Source organism: Poecilia reticulata, chromosome 8 (genome assembly GCF_904066995.2).
Source record: "Poecilia reticulata chromosome 8, P_reticulata-male-v2, whole genome shotgun sequence".
Lineage (NCBI taxonomy): Eukaryota > Metazoa > Chordata > Actinopteri > Cyprinodontiformes > Poeciliidae > Poecilia > Poecilia reticulata.
Genome location: NC_088837.1, coordinates 3,865,447 through 3,884,852, shown reverse-complemented (window position 1 = coordinate 3,884,852; position 19,406 = coordinate 3,865,447). Strand labels below are relative to the sequence as shown.

Below are 19,406 nucleotides of genomic sequence, written 5' to 3'. Positions count from 1 at the left end.
TGTGTTCTGGTTCAACTTAAAAATAAAAAAGGCAACCTACACACAAACTGACAGATCATCAGTAGAGCAGGTGTTTAAATTAGCTAATCAGCCACCACTGTGTTAGTGTGGCTAATAGCAGTGATAGCTAATCTACCACAGCGATCACTTAATAATCATAAAATACACATCAAGTCTAAACAAGCTGAATGTTCTGTTCTCTGTGGGGAAATGTTTCAGTGTTTTTGGTGCTGAATCCTGATACATAAAGTGGCGTTATCAGCTGCTATGGCAACGAGTCTGCATGTAGCGTAAAGCCGATATAGATTGTTACAAACTGATTTGAAATTTTTTATTGTGATAGGGCATGGGTGCCCAAACCTTTTGAGAACAATATCTACTTTTTCTCTCACCAGCCGCCTGAGATCTACCTCATGACACAAAGACATCAAAATTGCAAATTAAACTCTATTGATGCATTTTAAATGTGAATATACATCAGTTATAGCAGAAATAATAAAGTGACAGAAAACCTAATTCAGTTTCTTCCTCAGTGAGATTCTGACACTGGGAGGAGATTACCGGTTTCTCAGTCAGAAGCTGGTTGCAAACCTGACGCCAGCAGGTACCAGTCAGTCATGGTGGATCTGAAATTTGGTTTGATGACCTCAGTATGAGAAAATACAGACTGATAGGAGCAGGCCTGTCGCGATAAACGATAAATCAATTAATCGCACAATAAATTAAACCTATCGACCTCATTTTAATGATCGGCTTTATCGTCTCTTCCTGCCTTTTTTTCTTTCCGTTGATGACACTGGATGAAGAAAGGCTCAGCTCTGGTGCCCTTCCTTAGTGTAATGTCCAGCGCACACTATATGAGTTGTCGGCGGGACTGTCGGCCCATTTTCAAAACCTGACAGAAATCTATAACGGTTCGATCGGGTTATTCGTGCCGTGTGGTGTCCAGCCACATGGGCACTAAATAATGGCTACAAGTCCAGTTAACTAATTTTAAAACCAGGCATTAATCGATGCTTTACTAGAATCTACCTGTGATGCATGTGGCTAGAGTCAGCGTAAAGTCCTGACTGAATGAAAATCATTATAACCTATTTATGTCACGTTAACGAAGAACAGCTGAAAACTTGCCGGGTTTATCAACTGCGGTAGCAATTTGGCTCCAACTCCTCCCCTGGTCACTTCTATATTCTTTGCACGAAATGTTGAATAAATATTAATGTTGTTTTCACATATCATCTCCAATGTCCGCTGGACTTCGGGTTGAGCCGTGTCAGCTGTTTGGGATTTTCCTCTGTAATTTCCCCTCAGAAAGCACGGAGGAGAATCCGCGCTTTCTGATTGGCTACCTGTTACATTCAACGTTAAGCTCCCAGTCTGGGAAAACCCCTGATTTAGATCGGAGCGGCCACGACGATCTATCGTAACACACCACACACTACAGGATGGTCAGTTACGAAATCACCTGTGACAATCTTAGATCGGCCAACGATCTAAGATTGTCACAAGGGGGAAAATAGGGGCAAAAAAATGGTGTAGTGTGAACTATTGCATTAGGTAGTTGGATGTGCCCATCTTCTCTATTTAAATCTAGTGATTACTGAAGGGCAATATAGTATACAGATTTTATATCTGCACTCTTTTGGTTGAATGCAGTATTTATTTCCACTTTGGCTTTATGTTTAGTTTTTATTCAAGTACGTTTTTTGTTAATGGAGACCGAGAATCCATTAACACTGGAACTGATTTAGTTTATCAGTTTCATTGTTATGTGTTCTTTTGAAAATAAAGTGTATCTATCTATGGCAGGAAATGGCATGCATTATTAGTCATTTCCATTAAATCAGTGTCAAAAGGTCTTGAAACAAAATCATTTATCGCAATAATTTTCTAGATAATTAATCGCTCAGCAAAATTTGTTATTGTGACAGGCCTAGATGGGAGGAACCAAAGAGCCCAGTAAAGGTGAAGGCAAATCTTCTTTAGTCGGGATATAATTAATTTAATTTCACATAATTATCGCGGTAGAATTTGTTAAAACTTAATAAAATATATTTCATAAAGTTTTATGAAATATGATGTTGATGTTTGTTGTGAATACTCACAAACTAAAGAGGTAACTAGTCCAAGTTTGTCATTTATTGAACGTTCAGAAACTACAGCAGGTGTGATGAGCCACAGCAAAGGTAAACAATGGTAAAACAATCCGAAAAGACGATCAACTCAAAACCACTTCTACCTTTTTACTCTCTCTCTCTGTCATTTAAGCACACCCGTTGCCATGGCAACTGCCTGCATCCCGCAAGCCGAGCAAAGATTACATTAAAATCACATCATTCAGTCCGTTGACACTGAATGAAAAAAGGTTCAACTCCGGTGCTCTCCACTGACCCTCCCTTCCTCATTTCCTCAGTGTAATGCTCAGTTAATTTTGAAATTGTCGGCCAATGGTCGGCCCATTTTCAAAACCTGAGAGCCACTACCCAACAAAAAATCGTAAGTATAATGGGTTCGATTGTGCCATGTGTCCAGCCACACGACAAGAGCAAAGCAACACACACAAACCGATTTCTCTCACCGACATTCAGATTTCAGACAGAAAATCCCATAAAAACCCACTATATTACGCATGAATTTAGAGTAAACAAACATGGCTGAATGAATAGCCTTATTATTATAACCTATTTGTGTCACGTTAACAATGAACAGCTGAAAATCAACTGCTTAGCAATTTCGCTCCAACTCCTCTCCTGCTCATTTCTGTGGATATTCTTTGCGCAAAATGTTGAATAAAGATTAATGTTGTTTCCACATATCATCTCCAATGTCCATTGGACTTTGGGTTGCGCCATGTCAGCTGTTTGGGATTCTGAGGGAAAAGCACGGAGAGGAATCCGCGCTTTCTGATTGGCTACCTGTGATTCAACAGGCTGCGTTGTCGCTCCCAGTAAGGGAAAATCCCACACGTTGCGATAATCGGCCAAGACAATTCAACATGTTGAATATGCCTGATTTAGATCGGAACGTCCACGACCTTCTACCGACTGGACCCAATCAGTTCTAACACATCTCACACTACAGGATGATCGGTTATGATTATTGGACGTCCTAAGATTGTCGTAAGGGGAAAACTCGGGGCAAAACAATTATGTAGTGTGAACTGGGCTTAAGGAAGGGGTGAACTATTGGATCAGGTAGTCGGATGTGCCCATCTTCTCTATCTAAATCTAATGATTATTGAAGGGCAGTATAGTATACAGACTTCATAATCTGTACTCTTTTGGTTAAATGTAGTTATTTCCATTTTGGTTTTATGTTGTGTTTAGTTTTTATTCAAGTGCGTTTTTTGTTAATGGAGACAGAGTCCATTTTATTTTGTTTTTGGTTATTTTGTTTATTGTGTTTACCAGCTTCCAGTGTTAAATGTTCTTTTGTAAATAAAGTGCATCTATTTTTGGCAGGATGTTGCTTGCATTATTATGTCATTAGAATTTTATCAGTTTTAAATGGTCTTCAAACAATATTATTGTTTATCACAATAATTTTTGAGACAATTAATCGCTCAGCAAAATGTGTTATTATGACAGGCTACCTGTTGACAAGGAAGTGATAGGAACATCAGAATTCAGTGATTTTGAAGACTAATCCAATTCTTCTGGCAATACAGGTGTGTGCAAGTTTCACATGGACATAGTATTTAAAACTTAAATTCTAACAAATCTCAGTAATCTCAATGTTCCTCGTCTCTGTAATTAGTGAGCTATGAAGTGATTAAGTGTCTTTCTACTTTGTAATGAAAGCTTCCCAAAAAGGGAGTGCATAGAAAAAATAGATAAATACCAGTGTTGGGTTTTCTACGATGTAGCTGATATCTTGAGCATTCTGCGGGTCATCTTGAGGATCTGCATCAATCTGCATGGGCTCAACAGAACCCTGGAAAACAAAACCACATACAGGGAATTTAAATTCAACCAAGAGGTAAACTCTCAATAACACGTAACATTTATAAAATGTACACATGTGGACAAAATTGCTGGTACTGCTCTGTAAATGAATGAAAAGCCTGTAATATTTACTGAAATTACTAAAAACTCACAAAACTTTACTGAAAATTAACCAATGAAAATCAGACATTGCTTTTAAATTGTAGTTCAACAGAATCATTTAAAAAAAAAAATTAAAAAAAATAAAAATAAAATAAATAGCAGGTTTTCCCCAGCATTCTTCAGGTGTGACTGTTCATCTGCTTCATAGAATACTGCTCTTTCCCTAGATGTCCTGCCATGTTACTGGAGTTATAATATTTCAGTGTTCTGATTCTCAGCTGTTATGGCCTTTGGGAAGTTGAGGAGAGAGGATGCTTCCTATGTTTCTGCAACATTACTATGGGATTAAAATGGCCAAATTTGTATTATTTTGACCACCCTACTACAGAATGTGAATGTTATTTTAAAAATAGCCCAGCATTGCCCTACTTGCAGATGTACATAAGGCAAGCACAGCTGCGAAGAGTCCATATTGCGATCCAAAAAACAAACATAGGAAGAAAAAAGTCAGAAGAGTAGCTGCTAAAAAGTTGCATTTCCACTGTAGGAAACCTTTTCATTGGACGTTCTTTTATTTAATATCTAACATATATATATATATATATATATATATATATATATACACTGCTCAAAAAAATAAAGGGAACACTTAAACAACACAATATAACTCCAAGTAAATCAAACTTCTGTGAAATCAAACTGTCCACTTAGGAAGCAACACTGATTGACAATAGATTTCCCCTGTTGTTGTGCAAATGGAACAGACAACAGATGGACATTATTGGCAATTAGCAAGACACACTCAATAAAGAAGTGGTTCTGCAGGTGGGGACCACAGACCACTTCTCAGTACCTATGCTGTCTGGCTGATGTTTTGGTGAGTTTTGAATGTTGGTGGTGCTTTCACACTCGTGGTAGCATGAGACAGACTCTACAACCCACACAAGTGGCTCAGGTAGTGCAGCTCATCCAGGATGGCACATCAATGCGAGCTGTGGCAAGAAGGTTTGCTGTGTCTGTCAGCGTAGTGTCCAGAGGCTGGAGGCGCTACCAGGAGACAGCCCAGTACACCAGGAGACGTGGAGGAGGCCGTAGGAGGGTAACAACCCAGCAGCAGGACCGCTACCTCCGCCTTTGTGCAAGAAGGAACAGGAGGAGCACTGCCAGAGCCCTGCAAAATGACCTCCAGCAGGCCACAAATGTGCATGTGTCTGCACAAACGGTTAGAAACCGACTCCATGAGGATGGTATGAGGGCCCGACGTCCACAGATGGGGGTTGTGCTCACAGCCCAACACCGTGCAGGACGCTTGGCATTTGCCAGAGAACACCAGGATTGGCAAATTCGCCACTGGCGCCTTGTGCTCTTCACAGATGAAAGCAGGTTCACACTGAGCACATGTGACAGACGTGACAGAGTCTGGAGACGCCGTGGAGAGCGGTCTGCTGCCTGCAACATCCTTCAGCATGACCGGTTTGGCAGTGGGTCAGTAATGGTGTGGGGTGGCATTTCTTTGGAGGGCCACACAGCCCTCCATGTGCTCACCAGAGGTAGCCTGACTGCCATTAGGTACCGAGATGAGATCCTCAGACCCCTTGTGAGACCATATGCTGGTGCGGTTGACCCTGGGTTCCTCCTAATGCAGGACAATGCTAGACCTCATGTGGCTGGAGTGTGTCAGCAGTTCCTGCAAGATGAAGGCATTGAAGCTATGGACTGGCCCGCCCGTTCCCCAGACCTGAATCCGATTGAGCACATCTGGGACATCATGTCTCGCTCCATCCACCAACGTCACGTTGCACCACAGACTGTCCAGGAGTTGGCGGATGCTTTAGTCCAGGTCTGGGAGGAGATCCCTGAGGAGACCATCCGCCACCTCATCAGGAGCATGTCCAGGAGTTGTAGGGAGGTCATACAGGCACGTGGAGGCCACACACAATACTGAGCTTCATTTTGACTTGTTTTAAGGACATTACATTAAAGTTGGATCCGCCTGTAGTGTGTTTTTTCACTTTAATTTTGTGTGTGGCTCCAAATCCAGGCCTCCATTGGTTAATAAATTTGATTTCCATTGATGATTTTTTGTGTGATTTTGTTGTCAGCACATTCAACTTTGTACAGAACAAAGTATTCAATGAGAATATTTCATTCATTCAGATCTAGGATGTGTTATTCGAGTGTTCCCTTTATTTTTTTTGAGCAGTTGCTGTGCAAATATATATATATATATATATATATATATATATAAAGTTACCTTCAAAAAATAAGATTTTTAAAAGGCTTCCTTTGCTCTGAATTTGTTATTTTGTAATCATATTATTTATTCATATTTTTTTTATTTTGTCTTTAAAATAATAAAAATATCACAATTGCACACAACTATTTTTTGGCTGTCTGAATACATTATCTCGTACATGTTAAAATAGGATTTTGATCAGTACTTCAGAAGCCTTTCTACCAAATACTATTTTACTCTTCAGTAATTTCTTCAGTAAAACATCCTTGAAGTAGTGACACTGTAACTTACGCACATTTTTGGGCTATTCTGCATAATTTTGAGAAGAACTCAGTTCTGTGGTGAACAGTCTAAGAATTTAAGGTTTCTAGCTAAAGTTAATTAACAAGGTAGTAAACGTCGTATTCAGAAAGAAGCTAAGTTCTGCCTCTACAACAAACGGGAAACCACTCGGTTTTTAGTATTCTAAAACCCCTCTTCTTAATTACCGGGGTCTCGCTGCGAACATGCCTTATGAATAGTTTTTTCTTTCCGTTCTTGTAGCTGAACGGATTATGCCTTTTTTTCATGCTAATTGTTAACAAACAAATCCGTTTTTCTATGTCGGCTGCCATTTTTAAGGTAATCTGCTCAGCGTGTTGTCACCCAAGCACCAAAAAATTGTATTGATAACTTTTTTCATTTGCAGTAATAACTGATTTTATTTAACATAACCTTTCAGTAAATCTTCATGTTGAGTGTTATAAAGTACGAAATATGATGGATACATCTGAACATTACCAAATACAACCACGTTGAGTATCGTAATTTCTAACGTTCACTTACCTGAAAGTTAAACACTTGCACAGGCAAAGGCATCTTCCGATGTTCGTCTGTGTTCTTACTTTATTGTTGGGATAGATAAGAAAAGGGAAAGAATGCAAAAGATGAGATGTGCAGGCCTCAGCAACAAACGAACCTTTTCCGTCTTCTTCTTCTACTACTTCCTCCTCCTTCTACACATCTTCTTCTTCTTCTTTGGTCTGTTACGACTCATGATATCCATCAAGTTTTACTACCGCCTCCTATTGGGTTCTCTGTTTACTACAACAGTAAAACGTTGCACTACAGACCCACGAATAATCCTTTTTCAGTTTTCTTTCGTATCATTAATACATCTTCTTCTAACCCTCATACAGAGACTATTTATAATAGCCTGTTATGGCTATAAGTTGTTCATTATAGGTTGCTGTAACCTTGGCTGGACTCTTGGGCCACAAAACACCTACGGTACTTTTGGCCATGGTGGCCCACCATGATTATTTATATGAAATTATGAAGGCACAAGATATACCAGAGGATAAATGTGCATATTGTGTTGTTTCAAAAGTTTACATGCTATGCAGCATCCTATTAAGAAGAGAGTAACCATACTAAAAGAAAAGTACCATCATGGTGGGAGAGATGGCTATAGTGTTACAATTCCCATCTTGAAGTGAAAGAAGATGTCAAAGAAACACTGTTAGAGATGATATATACTATTATATACTATCTAGACGATAAACCAATTATACCCATAGTAGGACCATATCCCTGTACAATAGAGATTCTCAACAAAGTAGCACCTTCAGAACTGGGAGGACACAGAAAAACCAAAAATCAATCAATCAATCAAATTTTATTTGTATAGCACATTTCAGCAGCAAGGCATTTCAAAGTGCTTTACATAATTAAAATAAAAACAGCATGTGACAGTGAATAAACAGTTAGAAAGACAAAGAGATTTTATTTTTTAAAGAAAAAGAAAAAAGGTTAAAAAGATAAAAACATTAAAACCCGTACCCTTGTAGGACTTCAGTTAAATGTCTCACACCTAAAAGTTTTTCACGGAATTTAAGCTCCTGTCCTCGCCGGACTCCGCAGTCCGTTTATCACGGGTATTATCCAGGCCCCGCCGCCTAACAGGACAAGGTCTCGAACCTTGCAGCACCAGGCTCCGTCCACCTATTACACAAAATATTTTTACGCTAGGACTTTCGTTGTCCTACACGGATTTTTGTGCACTGCCTCTCACACCTCAGAGTTTTAGTTAAGATGTCATTTAACAAGGATTCTCACACCCATAGATATAAATTCGTTTAACTGGGACGTTTTCCGGGGGGCTTTACATAGACAGTGTGAAAGAGAAATGAAAAGAAGTTAATAACTAGATGAAAAGTAAAGCGAAGACATCAAAACCCTCAATTTAGCCATAAGCAACTCTAAACAGGAGGGTTTTAAGATGAGATTTAAAGGCACCCAGTGTTTCAGCTGTTTTACAGTTTTCTGGAAAGTGTTCCAAATTTGTGGTGCTTAGAAACTGAATCCTGCTTCTCCTCGTTTGGTTCTGGTTCTGGGGATGCAGAGCAGAACCAGAACCAGAAGGTCTGAGGGGTCTAGACGGTTGGTACAGCAGTAACAGATCTTTAAGGTTTTGTGGTGCTAAACCGTTCAGTGATTTATAAACTAACATCAGTATTTTAAAGTCTATCCTCTGAGCTACAGGGAGCCAGTGTAGGGACTTTAAAACTGGTGTTATGTCTCTATCTTCCTGGTTTTAGTGAGAACGCGAGCAGCAGCATCTGGATCAGCTGTTTGATTGATTTATTAGTCAGACCTGTGAAGACGCTGTTGCAATAATCAATGCGGCTAAAGATAAACGCATGGATGAGTTTCTCTAGATCCTGCTGAGACATCAGTCCTCTAATCCTGGAGATGTTCTTCAGGTGATAGAAGGCCGACTTTGTGACTGTCTTAATGTGGTTCTGAAGGTTCAGGTCAGAGGTCATCACTACTCCCAGGTTTCGTTCTGATCGCTGGTTTTTAGATGTGATAACTGAAGCTGCGCATTGATTCTGGTTCGCTCCTCTTTAGGTCCAAAGATAATAACTTCAGTTTTGTTTCTGTTCAGCTGGAGAAAGTTTTGGCACATCCACACATTGATCTGTTCTAAGCATCTGTTCAGTGATTGGATGGGTTCAGAGTCACCTGGTGACATCGTGATGTAGAGCTGTGTATCATCCGCATAATTGTGGTAGGTAATCCTATGTCCTGTTATAACCTTAGCCAGTGGGAGCATATAAATATTAAAGAGAAGGGGTCTTAGGATTGAACCTTGGGGTACCCCACACGTGACCTTTGACCTCTCTGATGAGAAGTTTCTGATTGAAACAAAGAAATCCCTGTTCTTTATGTAGGATTCAAACCAGTGGAGCACTGGACCGGAGAGTTCAACCCAACTCTCCAGTCGATTCAGTAAAATGTCGTGGTCAACAGTGTCGAAAGCTGCACTGAGGTCCAACAGAACCAGCACTGTGGTTCTCCCACAGTCTGTATTTATATGGATGTCATTGAACACTTTTACAAGGGCCGTCTCCGTGCTGTGGTGAGCACGAAAACCAGACTGGAAGGAGTCAAAGTTATTCATTAGGACTCAAGGTGTCAACATTGAGTCCTAAGGGAAATACAGCTTTATTTTGTAGCAATTCAAGAGATACCCAGCTTTTATCGCTTCGCAAAAAAAATTAATATATATATATATATATTTTTTTGTCATAGTACCCCCAAGAATTTAAAACTACTTTCACCCCTGCTTCCTACATCTTGTTAAACACAGTGACAGCCATCCATCCGTTTTCTTTACACCCTTGTCCCTTAGTGGGTCAGGAGGGTTGCTGGTGCCTCTCCAGCTCACGTTCCGGGCGAGAGGTGGGGGTGACCCTGGACAGGTTGCCAGTCTGTCGCAGAGCATCATGGAGACACACAGGACAAACAACCATGCACACACACACTCACACCTAGGGGCAATTTGGAGAGACCAATTAACCTGACAGTCATGTTTTTGGACTGTGGGAGGAAACCGGAGTACCTGGAGAAAACCCACCATGCACAGTGAGAACATGGAGACTCCATGCAGAAAGACCGGGAATCAAAGCCAGAACCTTATTCCTGCAAGGCAACAGCTCTACCAACTGCGCCACTGTGCAGCCACACAGTGACATGTAAACTCAATTTTAGTTATTGCTGACAGAGTGGGGTTTTTTTTGGACGAGGAAGGTATTTTTTGTCTATTTGTTATGTTTTTGAGTCTGTATAACAGAAACATTCTAATAAAATTATTTGTGAAAAAAGTGGCACCTTAAAGCATGAAACAGACAGAATTTAACTAGTGTCACCATGGTTACCATTAATAAAGCATTCAGTTCAATCCAATATTTGAAGGGGTGGAGCATGGAGGGAAGAGTATGCTACAAATTAAATTGTATTAATTAAGTCTTTGTTATAGTTTTAGGTAGTCTTTCTGACCAACCTGCAATCTCAAAACAACAGTAACTTCTAAAAAGTTTACCCAGATAGCACATGATTTTAAATTAACGCTGAAAAATAGTTAGAATCGTAGATTTTTGGTTGAAGTCAACAAATGACGATGTATCAAACAACCATCCAATCAAACCGTTGAAACTGTGTCATTGAATCAATGTTGTTTTGTGGTTGAAATCTGATGACTGAAATGCCGAGGTCTGATTAATGGTTGATTTTTGGTTGAGGTCAACAACTGACGGTGGATCAACTATAAAACAGTTATAAAACAGCACGGGTTTGCCTAAGGCAAGCCCGTGCAGAGTGTGCACAGATTGCACACAGATTGTGTGCAATCTGTGCAGTTTGTTGCACCCCTCATCACCTTCTCATCTCCCCTTACTCCCTCCCAAAACTCCCCACACCCACTTGCTCCTCCCAGCCTTCCCCTCTTTACCCCCTCTCATCCCTTCTTCCCTCCCCCATCCTTGAGCTCTGGGTCAGAACATTTTATTACTAAGTGGGGGTTAATCATGTTTCAAATTACGCACTACATGTTGAGAACAGTGGGTTGTGATTTCTTTATGTACATTTTCTTACTTGTCTGTAAATATTATTACTGACTGTACATAATGTGTTGACACAAAAGTCTCTACTAGGAGTTGTACAGTCTGACTCTCCCTTTTTACACTAGTGGTTTGTCCCAACCAAACAGCCACTTTGCTGCTGGTTTGTTTGCAACCAGCTTCTGAATTGAATTCTCCTCTGAGCAGTTTTTGTTGAGGAATATAATTATGTTAATAGTTAAAAGTTATGTTAATTCACATTAAGATATGTTTTACTGAAAAGGAATGTATTATGTTGTGCTGGTTCAACACCAAATAAGGTGTTGTACGAGAAATTCCTGGCATGCAAGGGACTCGGCCAGAGTCTCTGTTTGGACAGATAAGAACTAACAATTTGACTAATGGTCCTCTGAAGGAGCAGATTTAACTACCACGAGGTCGGCCCAGAATTCTCGGAACTTCCAACACACACTCAATGTAAAACAGAGCCAGAAGCAAGATTCAGAACGCCATTGGTCAGACGGTTTCCAATACACAATAGCAGACTGAAAACGGTATAAATGCTCGAAGCCAGAAGCAAAAGACAAGACATTTTGGATACTGAGACGATGAAAATGAGACGATGAAAATGAGATGATGAAAATGTAATATGTGATTCCGCAGATGTGCATTAAATGTCTTCCTGGTTGTCAGTGAGCCGGAGAGAATGGAGTTTTGTGTATCGTCTCTTAATTCATGAGTTTAGCACCTTTGAATTCCTCCATGTTTTATGGTAAGTTTTTCAATATTACTTTGATCTTAGATGTGTTTAATGAAAAATAAGGGCATTGTTTTGTGCCCATAGTAATCCTGGTTATTTTGGGGCAAAACAGATATTTTTAATAATTGAGGTCATGTCTCATTTTGCATTATTTTCATCCTGCCACCGCTCCAGGCCTAAGTGTGAAATCCTGCAAGATTTTGTGAGATTTGAGTTTTTAAAATAGGGCGGGGCCTATTATTTGGTCTGGGAGAGCATGTGGTGGACAAGGAAGTGTAAGGCTGGCTGCTCCAGGTGGGCCTTAAATTGTTGCGATAGTAATCACTTGTTTTTCATTTTTTAGTATGATGTGCTTAAATGTGCCTCTGTTCCAGAACAACTGAGTTAGATGATTGCATGACCGTCTGCAGCCATCAAGAAGTGCAGAAGGTTGTTAATCATCCACAGATTCAATCCAGGTGAGGCAGGAAGGAAACACTTAAAACATGTAAGGCAGGTGAAACACTGAACTAAACCTGCTAATGACTGATTCAGTCTGTTTATTCTTGGGTTGGTAACTGGTTAAACTGAACTGGACTATTATTACTGGTGTGGGATCTTTATCAGCATATGGACACTTTGTAATGAATTTAATAAACTTATTTGGAAATATTTGTAGCTGATTGAAGATTAAACCAGCTATTTGATGAAAGTTTATTCTGTATAAATTATAAATAATTGGGCGAGTCAAGTGGTGAGGTGCAAGGGAATGGCTGTGCTGTAGAAGAGCTAACCCCGTCAACATTATTTTAAACAAATAACTTTGAAACTTCTCCTACCAACACCCTACTTGAAGCTTGTGTGCACGCTCACTATATTTGAGCAATTTGACCGAAATATGACGACGGTAAGTGAAAGAAAACGATGTGTGCAGACACGCCTGCCCACTGTTGCTACCAGAGGAGTTAACTCAGCTAACATTGCTAGCCAAGAAGACAGCCAAGTAACGGACATAAATGGTCTGTTTGCAGAGATTGCCATGGTGGGAGCGACGTTAAATGGAGTTGCAAGTGATGTGACTCTGATTAAATCGGACACAACAGAACTCAAGAACTCCGTGAGTGCAATGAAAACAAGGCTAACTGAAGCTGAGAGACGCATTTCTGATGTGGAGGACACTATAGCTAACTTAACAAGAAACAACATGAAGCTAACCAAAGCAGTTGAACAACTCTATGAGAGAGTTGATGACCAGGAAAATAGAGCCCGTCGTAATAGCATTAGACTGGTTGGACTGAAAGAGGGGAAAGAGGCTGGAATGCCACTAGCTAACTATGTGCAGAAAATACTTTGTGGTGGTCTAGAGTTGAATGGAGGTGACAATGAGATTGAGCGCTGCCACAGAAGCTCAGGTCCTCGCCCGGATCCCAATCAGCCTCCGCGCATCATACTGGTGAGATTTCTCAAATATACTGCCCGAGAGAAAGTCCTGGCTGCTGCTAAGAAGAAGGGGATACGATGGGATGGCTGTCGTCTATCACTGTTTGAGGACATGACCATGGGGCGCTCAGTGCGGCGCAAAATGTTTTCCACAGTGATGAAAGGTTATGGCAGCAGCAGGTGAAGCACACGCTGGCGCACCCGGCCATACTCAGGTTTACATGGAGAGGAAAATGGCTCAGCTTTACGGATGCAAAGGAGGCAGAAAGTTTTGTACGAAAGCACATTGAGAGCGCAGAAGACGGCGGAACCACAACGGGAAGACAGATCGCGGGAGATGGCGAGGCAGCATCTGCTGATATCAACGAGTAGGAGAGCGGAGGAAACACGACATCTGACGGGGCATGGACGGACACTGCGGCGTGGTCAGGATCCAGACGACGGGAGGAGCAGAGAGGTCGTCTCCAGAACCTACATGGACCAGATAAGACTTGACTTTTTATTCAGGAAGGCTTCACTGCGTTGTTCTTTTTTAGAGCAGTGTTTTATTTGTCCATTTTCTACTTTGATTTATTGTTCCATTGTTTTGAAAACAGTGAGGTAAGAATCTATGTTGTGTTTGCACCAACTTGCTCATGTATGCTAAGTAGTGGAATCCAAGACTCAGGTCTGATATTGTTTTTGCTGGAGAATAATGGGTAAATTAAGTATAAATATTGTAACATGGAACATTAATGGTTGTGGTACACCAGTCAAAAGAAAAAAGGTTCTTAACTATTTGAAATCTCATGATACGGATATAGCGTTCATACAAGAAACACACTTTGAAAGTGAAATAGAAGCTTTAAAATTCAAAAGAGGTTGGGTTGGTAAAGTGTTTCACAATTCTGTGTCCAGGAAAAGCAGAGGGGTTATGATTCTTATAAACAAAAATCTTAATTTTGTGTTATTACAAGAGTTTAAAGATACAGAGGGACGTATGCTATGCATACAAGCACTTTTAAATGATGTGAAAGTTGTCCTCTGCAATATATATACCCTGAACAAGGAAGAGCCACTTTTTTTTCATTCCATCCTAAACATAATAAGCAATCTTAAAGGCCACATTAACTGGGAGGAGATATGAACGAAGTCTCAGATATCTTTATTGATAAAAGTGTAATGAGTGCCAGTTTTAGTAGTGGAGGTAAATCCGCGACAGCCCTTTATAAAGAAGAGATTGGGCTGGTGGACATCTGGAGACTAATACACCCTGTGGAGCGGGAATATACGTTTTATTCGCATGCCCACAAAAGTTACTCCCGCATCAATTATTTTCTTATTTCTAGTACCAGTGTTGACTTAGTAGCGGAGTGTGAAATAGGTGTAATTGCCCTAACAGACCACGCCTTTGTTAGGGGTAAATGCTTGGGATACAGCTCTAAGAAAGTAAAAGAGGGGAAAGAAAAAGTCAAAACACTGGTAAAACAGATAAGTGAATTGGAAAAACAACTGGCAGAAAACTACGATGAAAACGAATTTAATAGAATATGCAAAATGAAATTTATAATAACAAAGCAGAATATGCATTGTTTAGGCTCAAAACTAATTTCTATGAAAATGGTGGAAAAAACGGGATGGCTCTTGGCCAGACAACTGAAGCGGTTAGAGAATCAGAACATGATCACAGCAATTAAAGAAAATGACAAATTGATATCATCCTCTCATATTAATACAATTTTCCAAAGATTTTACAAAGATCTTTATACATCAGAAAATGTAGCAACTACAGAAGAATTGGAATCCTTTTTAGACAAAATAAAGATACCCAAAATTACCCAGGATGAGAAAGATAGACTGGAAGCACCCATAAATGAGGCCGAAGTTAAAAAAGCAATTGCTGGAATGAAGAAAATGAAATCACCTGGCGTAGATGGCATTACAGTCGAATACTATCATAAATTTGTAGATATACTTGCACCAATTTTAACTGATGTTTATCGAGAAGCGTTTGAATGTGGTTCACTTCCTGAAAGTTTCAATCAGGCTATAATTACTCTCATACCAAAGGGGGATAAAGATCTTACAGATCCAGTCAATTATCGTCCCATAAGTTTGATCAATGTTGATTGCAAAATACTGTCAAAAATTGTAGCCACGAGATTAGAGACTGTGTTACCACAGATTATTCACAAAGACCAGGTAGGCTTTATTAAGCGTCGTTCTTCAGCTGATAATATGCAAAGACTTCTGCATCTTTTATGGGGAAATAAGGACAACAAAAACCCTGTAGTGGTAATATCACTTGATGCTCAAAAGGCCTTCGATGGGGTGGAGTGGAGTTTTTTGTTCACTGCTCTGTCGAAGTTTGGACTGGGTGAAAATTTTTGTAGGTAGGTTAGCACTTTGTATTCGGGCCCAAAGGCCGCTGTTTTTACCAATGGAATATTGTCCAATTATTTCCGTATCTCCAGATCCACGCGTCAGGGCTGCAACCTTAGTCCACTTCTGTTCACCATTCTCCTGGAGCCATTGGCCATTAAAATCAGGGAAGATGCTAGAATCATTGGGATGAACGGAGGGGGGAGGGAACACAAATTATTATGCCGATGATATTTTGGTATTATGTCAGGAACCTGCTAATTCCGTTAAAACATTGTTAGAGGTGATAGATGACTTTCCTAATTTATCAGGTTATTGGCATAAATCAGAGGCAGTGCCTGTATCAACAGCCTGCTCTGCAAACTTATTATCCACTTTCAATTTCAAGTGGTTACAAAAAGGCATGAAATATCTAGGAATAACACTTAATCCAGATATTAATGAAATCATGGTTGAAAATATAGAAAAACTGCTTACTAGAATTAAATCTAACTTGGACAACTGGAGCAAGTTACATTTAACATTATGGGGTAAGATAAACACAATAAAGATTGTTATAGCTCCTTTGATAAATTATTATACTGGAATGATACCAATCTGTATCCCAGCTCAAATTCTTCTAAAATATAATAATATGATTAAACATTTTCTGTGGGACGGTGGTAAACCTAGAATCAATATTGGCAAACTATGTCAACCCAAAAAGAAGGGGGGCTTGCCTTAACTAACATAGCATTTCATTTGAAATGTCCAAGATGTGCAAACACTGGCCAGAAACTAAATCAGGTTTAGACTGGGTTTCAATAGAGCGGGAACTTTCCTCTCCGTTCACCCCTATCGAGGTATTGACTCAAAAGATAGATAATAAACAGAATAAAATACCCCATATTAAAATTCTCAAAAATGTTGTGGCAAACGGTCCACAAAAAACTTGCGCTCTCTCCATATGTCCAGAGGTATGCGTCCCTGTGGCATAATCCTAAGATCAATATCGGCAAGCAGTCAATTTATTGGTCACATTGGTTAAAGGAAGGTGTACGGATAATTGATGATTTATTTGTATAAGACACATTTATGTCATATAATGATCTGAAAGAAAAGTTTAAGTTAGAGGGACAAAGCCATTTTTGGAAATACTTACAAATTAGAGACTGTTTGAAGGACAAAACAAAATTTCACTTGGAGAAAAATTTGATAGAGTTTTTTTTACAACTTCCACCTTTACTTAGTAAAGCATCAAAATGGTACAACATGTGTCCATGGGTTAAAAACAATACAAGTAAAAGTCTTAAAATAGTATGGGAAAGAGATTTGGGCTGCACTTTTGAAGATGAAACATGGGACTCTATTGTTTCTAAAAGCAGGCGTTATATAAGAGAGGCCAAAGGGAAATTTACTCAATAAAAAATTTTGAACAGGTTTTATCTTACACCATTAAGACTGCATAAGATGGGTTTTAGCAAAGATGACTTTTGCTGGAAATGCCAAAGAGCAAGAGGTACATTGCTGCATGCTTCATGGGAATGTCTGCTGATCTCTCCACTATGGAATAGTGTTATAAAATACATGGAGGGATGGTTAAAAAGTAAACTACCTATTTCACCAAGATTGTGCCTGTTGGGGGACAGAGGTGTGGCCCCAGGTGTTCATAAAGCAGCTGTCAGAGTACTGAACACTGGATTTGTTACCTGTGCCCGTCTCATTTTGACTCTATGGAAGATGCCACAGACATGGAGAGAGAGAATGACTGAAAATGCTTGGATGACTGAATAACTACTCTGAGGCTGTAACAGAAGAATGGGACAGTTTTAGTGCCTATGTTTCTACTACATTGCAACAGTGATAACTTGGAATAACATCTAGGTTGCATTCACATTTGCACATAAACATATTAAATTTAGGGGTACCAAATTCTGAACTGAACCCGGGCAAGACCAGGACTGGTCAAGTTAAGCTGGACTTAATTAGGTGTCCAGTCTATTTAATTGGGTGGAACCAGGACAATGTGTGATGGATGTGAATGCGGCCTTACAATCACCAATGTTTATATACCTCACTGGTTTTGTTTTTGTTTGTTGTTTTTGTTACATGTTCATAAAACAAAATAAAAACTTTAATTATATATTAAAAAAATTATAAATAATTTTTCCAACTACAGTATAAATCACCTTTTGCTCTATTTATGTCTCTGGTGTGTTAAATAAACCCTGATCCTCCCTGAGTTTTATCTTTAGGTTTTCTGATAAACAGCCTTTATTTTAAATATTGATTCCCTCATTTTAACATGAGTGCAGCATCATAAATCCTACACTAGACTGCAGCTTCATAGGTAAATGTAGTTGTATACGTAAACATTAAGATAAATGTTTATGAACAAATAAGATAAAAATTAAATTAACTGAGTGCACATGCGAAACTATATGAATGAAACTGGGGTTACCACAACTTGTACTGTTTCCCTGGTTCATACAGTACAAAGCTTAACCTCATGGACTCTGTTCTTCTGTGGACAATAGACTGTTATTCTGACAGTCAAAAAGGAGTCAAATATGTTTAAAGATCTGTCCCTCTTTTCTTAAATAAAATGCTATATCAAACCTATGTTGTCATTTTTAAACTTTTGTACACAGTTTACCCATGATCTGCCAATAATATAGTGTTTAACACCAGTGAAGAAACTTTTAGTGGCATGTTATGTAGACCCATCAATAAATATAAATGTACATAAATCCTTTGCTTTCATTCAATATGAAATCAACCCAAATCTGCATGCAGATCCACATTGAGATGAAGGTTGAATCGATGTTGATTCCTGACTGATTCATTGTAGAATCAACACAAATATGCATGCAGATCCACAGTCATATGAGTGTTGAATCAGCAATGATTCAATGTAAAATAAATATGTGTGCAGAACCACATTCAGATGAAGGTTGAATCATTGTTGATTCCTAACTGATTCAATGCAATATCAACACAAATATGCATGTAAATTTATGCAAATCAAATGATGGTTGAATCAACATCGATATGTCAGTTATGGTTGAAACCCTAATGTTGATTCAACATTCAAGTCACCGACCACTTTCAGTGTTTCAATGTCAACGTTCAATGTTGATTCAATGTTGTTTCAATCATTCTGTGCTATCTGGGTATTCACAAGCATAACGATGGCATTGATTGGGAGATTGTTTGGTGGCCAGAGGGAAACCTGGAATCCACACAGAACAGAGGTGAGCTGAAAAATAGATCTTATAGAAGTCCAAATAGAAGTCCTTCAAGAAGGATTGAGTAGAATCTAACTGGTGAGGCCGACTATATTCAGGGATCAAATCAGCCAAAAATGGTCAAACATTTTTCTGCAGCTCTGTCTAGTACACATCTCATTGGGAGGCAGCTGGATGGTGATCTTGTGCCCCCAGCCCTCAAGTAAACATCCAATCACCATTCAGTATGTAAATAAGCCTATAAGTAGAATGCCTCAGTATCAGAGTTCTCTCATACTGAGGCAAAAACAGCTGAAGTGGTAAAAATTTGAGGAACTAGTGAAGTTCTGTTAAATCTGTTGTGATTCTTTTTGTGGTTGTGAGACACTTTATAAATAACTGCAAAAACAGATTTAAGTCAACCGGGGAATGAGATTCTGTTCTTTTACCTGTCAGTGTAATTTCTATATTGGGCCACTAGCTGGGAGCAAAGGA

General features: G+C 39.4%; 1 protein-coding gene across 1 annotated transcript in view; it reads right to left on the bottom strand.

Moving 5' to 3' along the window:
- gps1 (G protein pathway suppressor 1) overlaps positions 1–7,292 on the bottom strand; it is a 28,461-nt gene extending 21,169 nt beyond the window's left edge. Inside the window, exons 1-2 of the mRNA XM_008414979.3 lie at positions 7,108–7,292; positions 3,841–3,933 (exon numbers count right to left, since the gene is read on the bottom strand). Of these exons, the coding sequence (XP_008413201.1) occupies positions 3,841–3,933; positions 7,108–7,140 (126 nt within the window). The 5' untranslated portion in view covers positions 7,141–7,292. The remainder of the gene's footprint in view (positions 1–3,840; positions 3,934–7,107) is intronic.
- Positions 7,293–19,406: the final 12,114 nt, after the last annotated feature.